General features: G+C 46.4%; 1 protein-coding gene across 1 annotated transcript in view; it reads right to left on the bottom strand.

Moving 5' to 3' along the window:
• Positions 1 to 4,993, bottom strand: part of SERGEF (secretion regulating guanine nucleotide exchange factor) — a 362,682-nt gene extending 357,689 nt beyond the window's left edge. The window contains 2 exon segments of the mRNA XM_006865831.1: positions 863 to 998; positions 4,940 to 4,993. Of these exon segments, the coding sequence (XP_006865893.1) occupies positions 863 to 998; positions 4,940 to 4,993 (190 nt within the window).
• Positions 4,994 to 6,209: the final 1,216 nt, after the last annotated feature.

The raw sequence follows: 6,209 nt of genomic DNA on the forward strand, positions 1-6,209 counted from the left end.
TATTATCAGGAGGGACCAGTCCCTGGAGAAGGACATCATGCTTGGTAAAGTGGAGGGTCAACAAAAAAGAGGAAGACCCTCAACTAAATGGATTGGTACAGTGGTAGCAGCAATGGGCTCAAGCGTAGCAACGATTGTGAGGTTGGTGCAGGACGGGGCGGTACTTCGTTCTGTTGTGCATAGGGTCACTATGAGTTGGTACCAACTTGACAGCACCAAAGAACAAACAACAAGAAGTGCTCAGTAAACAGTAGTTTTATTGTTACAGTAGATGATCAGTTAGCAGTCCAGTGCTTATCCTACAGCACCACAATCTGCTCTCATAAAGATTATAGTTTAGAAAATCCTGCGGCAGTGAGTCTACTCTGTCACACGGGGTTGCTATGCATCAAGGACACCTAACAACTACCACCACTACCACAATAATTGCTATTTGACTTTCACATGGCAGTTACTAGTCTTTGCAATTAGACTGAATATTCTTGGGAGTAAGAATTTCTATTTTTGTTCATCTTCGCTTATAGTACCTATGGCAGTATTTAACAAGTACTACAAATGCTACAATATATGACATAAAATGTGACACCTGTTGCAACACTGCTATTAATCTGCCTCATGATCATAAACAATCAGTTTTCCTCTCTGAGCCTTCTTTGTATGCAAGGGGATGTCCTAGAAGATCTCTGAGGTACTGCTAGCTCAGACAATCCAGGATTCACTGATGACAATGTAGCTCTTTGACCAAAAATAAAAGAGGCTTTCTCCTTAACATACAAAAAGATTAAAGATGGTAACACACATCCTAAAGGAAAACATCCAAATGAGGCAGGGAACAGATATATCAACTCTTGAAAGAAGTTACCTGTGACAGCTGCAGAGTGGCCCCCTCCTCCCGTGATCCTCCTGACACTCCCAGGTTCACAAAAGTCATTCAGTTGCTGGGGCAAAAGCACATCCTCTTTATGACCCAGGCCAAGTTGTCCATAGCTATTTGCACCCTAGGGATGAAATAAACCAAAGATGAGAGAGTATGAAAACCACAGCAGTCAATGTCTTATCCATCCCAGTATTCCTCATCCTGACATACCTCTTAATGTATTTAACAAATGAGATTTCACAACAGTTAAGATCTTCACTGCTAACCAAACAGTAGTTCAAACTCACCAGTGGCTCTGTGACAGAAATCTTTACCCTTTGGAGCAGTTCTACTGTCTTAAAGGGTTGCTAAGAGTTAGAATCAACTCCATGGCACACAACAAAGTTCTTTGTTGTTGTGAGTTGGTTCTGACTCACAGAGACCCTGTATAGAATTTCTGAGGAGCAGTTGGTGAGCTTGAACTGCTGACCTTACTGACCTTCACAGGCCAGTGCTGATCCTATAGCCCACACCAGGAGTCCATGCTAAATACTGGCGCCAGCCCCAGAGCACCACAATTTCCTGGTGAGAACAGTCTTTAGCATCCACCACTTTTCCAAGGATACCCCTCTTTTCCCTTTCAATGTCCCAGCCCCTAGCGTTGCCTTTGGGGCAGCGTGGAGTTTCATCTGACAAAAACTAAAGACCTGGGGAGCCTAAGGAAAAAAGAAAAACAGTATAAGGGGGAAATAGGAACAGAGTAGGTGGGAAATAAATACACAAGGACAAGTTCTTATCCCTTATCCCCACACCCTTACTGAGAGAACTGGCAACAACTTTGTATAATCAAAGCTAGCCAAGAATTTAATGCCCTTAAGCAGGACACTTGGCTGTTTTTCATCTACAAGTGAAAGAGGTTGGCAATGATATCTAAGGGTCTCTCCAAATACAATAACTTCAAGATTCACACAGTGATATTTCTGTAAAGGAACAAACATATTACCTTGATGGGCAATATGTCTATTGTTGTTTATGTGACAGAGATCCATAATTCCTAATCTGAACCCCCACGGCCAGATGTACTTGTGATTTAGACAGAATTTTCTAGATTTTAGAAAGGTATTAAAGTGTCTATATCATATAATGTGAACACCACTGCAGGGTCTGAGAAGCATCCCATAGCAATACAGTTACATTTCTGCAACAAAAGGTACAAACACTCACAATAAGGGGTAAAGAAGTCAGATTTGGGGTTTCAGAGTCTCTTGTATTTAGAATTGAAGGTAAGGATTGCGGACCTGCAGAGTCTTTCTAAGATTTCATAAATTCTTCTATAATGCCTCTAGAGTGTCTTCCTCTAACTATTGCCTCCAGGAGATGAGCAGTAAAAATTTTTCTAAAAAAAAATTTTTTTAATATACCTGGATGACAAAAAGTGATTTCAAACTATAAAAATACACAAAAAGAAACATTCATTGATGATTATCAGGGGTGGGATGGGACGAGATGGTAAATCAGTGAAAATAAATTTAAAATATACCTTGCCCCTCTGTAGGCCAGTTCACAGGCAGTCTGGAAGAGCAAACCAAGGCAGGCGTGCAGACCCTGAAGGCCCTCAGGGGCAATACTAGCTGCCAATCACTGAATACTTCCCAGTATTCACAACAACCTGGCAGATGGGCATTACCATTCTCGTTTTACAGATGAAGAACCTTAAGACTCAGAGAGGTTAAGTAACTTTCCACAGTCACATAGCTGGTAGGAAGCAAATCAGGTGTGGCGCTGTGGGTTACTGAACTGCAAGGACGGCGGTTCAAGCTCACCAGCTGCTCTTTGGAAACCCTATACAGGGTCACTATGGGTCAGCATCGACTTGATGGCACTTAACAACAACAACAATCTCTACTGTTGTTAGTACGGTCAAGTCAGCTCCAACCCATAGCAACCCTGTATAGGGTTTCTGAGGCTGTAAATCTTTTCGGGAGCAGAAAGCCTCATCTTTCTCCTGTGGAGCAGGCTGGTGGGTAACATACTGTCTCTAAGGGGGTAAAAAAGGATCTATAGATGAACTAACCGAGTCCTGGTGTGGCACTGGACCAAAAGGTTGGTTTAAATTGCAAGGTGGTGGATCAAATCCATCAGCTGCTCCTTGGAAAACCTATATAGGGTAGCTATGAGTCAGAATCGACTCAACAGCACTTAACAATAACAACAAAACCCAGAGCCCAGGAAGCTAAGTGTATGATCTAAAACAGCATCATCATTACTTTACCCTCTTTCTCTGCTTAATTTTTCTTTATAGCACTTTCCACACCCTAACACATACCACTGGTGTGACACTGTGGGTTAATGCGCTGGACTGCAGTCGGTTTGAACCGCAAGGTCAGCAGTTCAAGCTCATCAGCTGCTCCTTCAAAACCCTCTACAGGGCCACTAGGAGTAGGAATCAGCTCAACAGCACTTAACAACAGCAACAAACCCCTGGGAAGGAGGCCTGGTGATTAAACAACCAGCTGCTAACTGAAATGAAATGTGAACAGTTGCAATCCCCGGAGATCTGCTCCCATAACTATTTCAGCCTTGGAAATCTTCAGGCTGTTCTACTCTGTCCTATAGGTCAGATATGATTTGGAATCATCTTGATGGCACATAATAGCAACAAACATCTGGAAGGAAATAAGTGAGTCACCAGCACTTTGGTACCCAATTTCTATAATGTACTAACAAGGCCCTAACTTCAGATTAAGGAAAACTTAAAGCAACCTATTACAACTATATTTACTACTTACCTCCCTTCCTTAAAAGCATTCCAGACACACCACACTACATATATAATACACACACATGTACACTCGTAGGTAAATCTCATCCACATAGGTTGTGCAGGAAGAACACAGCATCAGGCTTCCAAACCCAGCAGTAACCCAACAGTATTTGTTTCAGTCCAGACAAGGTATTATCTGAAAGGTTTTTTCTGTTGCATGTTTCCTAGATCCACACAGACCCCATCTCCAAGCTGGAAAAAGCCAGAGACAGCAACTCACCACCCACCAGGCACATAATCAGCGCCCCCTCCCCCCAGTTCAAGCTCAGGTGCTACAGCTCAAAGACACTCAGAGACCCCTACTAATTCCAACCACACTAAATCCTCCCTTCTTCCAATCTGCAGCCTTACATTCAACAAGTGCTGCCCTGTACTACTGATTATCTTTTTTTTACCATTCAATAACCACTAGTGCTAATAGCAATATAGGCATTACTCTCTCTCCCCAGTAGGCAAGCTAGAAGTGGTTCCCTCTTGTGCATTTCCAAAAAGATCAGCACATGTCTGAACACACAATAGGTACTCATTCACTCATTCCTCAACAAATACTGAGCACCTACAGTGTGCTTGGCATCGGAGACACAGCAAGACAAGCCCACCTCTCCTTCTTATGACACTCACATTCAATTCAGGAAGGCTGACATTAACAAACTGTACAAGTCATCACATGTTGGTAAGTGCTCTGAAGACCAACTGGGCACTGTCTGATTGTACCCATGCATGATGGTGGGATACCTGCCACCTTCCTGTTCACAAACTCTGCTAATCAAAACACTAAGATGACCGGGTCTGGGTCTCTCTCAGTGGTCCAGGCAAACCAACACAGCCCCAATACAATCAAGATCTGTTCAGAACATCAGCAAAGATGAGTATGTCTTGTACACGGCCAAGAACCACAGGCCTCGCTTCCAGAGGATGCTCCCTCCAAGCTGGGCTGAGGTTGGGGAAGGGCCTCTCCACCATGGGCAATGGGAGGATATGAAGCACAGGAGGCTCTCACAGGGCCCGGGGGACGGAAATCCTCCCCCATTGCGCCCTCCACGCCGTCTTTCCAAGGCGCTCTGCAGTCACCCCGTGCAGAGCCTTTCTTCACGGCCTTCTGATCCTCAGCCATTAGCCCCAGATCTCCAACCCAGAGCTGGGTTCGGACCTCGGCCTCCCGGATTCTACCCACCCAGAGGTCGGGGACCCAAGCCGAGATCCCACGCGCCCGCGCCCCTCAGCTCCAGCGGCCGCGGGACGGGGGCGGAGTCACGTACCCAGGCAAAGAGTGCCGCGGAGGCGGCCGGCGAGGCGTGCAGATTGGGTTCCATGAAGAGACGCTACGCCGGCGCTTCCGGAAGGGGCCGGCGCGGGGCGGAGCCCATTCGAGGGTGGGAGCCGCAGCGAGGCTGGGAACTGCTTGGGGAGAGGTCTGTCGAAGGCTTGGAGGGACGAATGGGAGGGAGGACGAACGGTGGCTGCGGCCCAGCAGGGTGGCCGTGCCTGTGGTGTCACTGGGGCCAGGCCACCCGCGCCTTCGGGCCACCACAAATTGACGCTGGCAGGAGCCGGGCAGCCGCCGCCTGGTCTCCCAGCCCGACTGCGCTCGGAACGCCCCGCCCAGGCCTCTGATAGCTGGGCGGTCCTGAGTCTTTCTCCCCGTCACTATTTTTAGTAATGATAACTCCTTACAGGTACGCTACGCTCAGCCTCTCACAAAGTTCCTTGGCGTTTTTCTGTCTCGGAATCCCACAGGGGTTGCCAGAGCAGAGACGATGGGAAAAGGAATTGAGCCTGAACGTGGGTGGAAAGGCTCCTGCCCAGTGTCGAAGCGGAACTGTCTTTGATTCGGCTTTGATGTGCGTATTTGCAAAATCTGAGGGAGCATTCTGGCGGACCAGTGTGTTGTCAGCTTGTAGGTGTCGCCCTCAGCCTTGATGCGGGCTGGGAATTCACACCTCGGCAAGAGGAAGTGAGGAAGAGCTGACTCCATCGGAGCATCCTTCTCACCCTCTGCGCTCTGGGCATGGCCCAGTCCCAATTTAAATAATCAATACTGTATCATTTTAACTGAATACGGCTTTTTATCAGACACCTTCAAATACTGCTCATGGCAGTTAAAGAAGTGCAATTTTCCTCAAAGATAATACAGCAATGTGTGTTAGAAAAGTGAATGTATTCTTGAAGACCCTTAAATGAGCTTGATTGGCACAGTAACTGCAACAAAGGACTCAAAGGTAGCAAAGATTGTGAGACTAGCGCAGGACAGGGCACTGTGGGATCTGTAGGATAAGCACCTGACTGAAGTCCATCAGCTGCTCATCGAGATGAAAATGAGACTTTCTCTTCCCCGCAAAGGTTTACAGCCTCTGAAACCCTATACAGGGTTGTGATGAGTCAGGAAGGATTCAACAGCACTAACAACAATCCTAGAAGCTGGGTTCGATGAAGAAAAACGTAGCATCAGGATTGGAGGAAGACTCATTAACAACCTTTGAAATGCAGATGATACAACCTTGCTTGCTGAAAGTGAAGAGGACTTAAAAC

Source organism: Chrysochloris asiatica, unplaced genomic scaffold (assembly GCF_000296735.1).
Source record: "Chrysochloris asiatica unplaced genomic scaffold, ChrAsi1.0 scaffold00083, whole genome shotgun sequence".
In the NCBI taxonomy this organism is placed as follows: Eukaryota; Metazoa; Chordata; class Mammalia; order Afrosoricida; family Chrysochloridae; genus Chrysochloris; species Chrysochloris asiatica.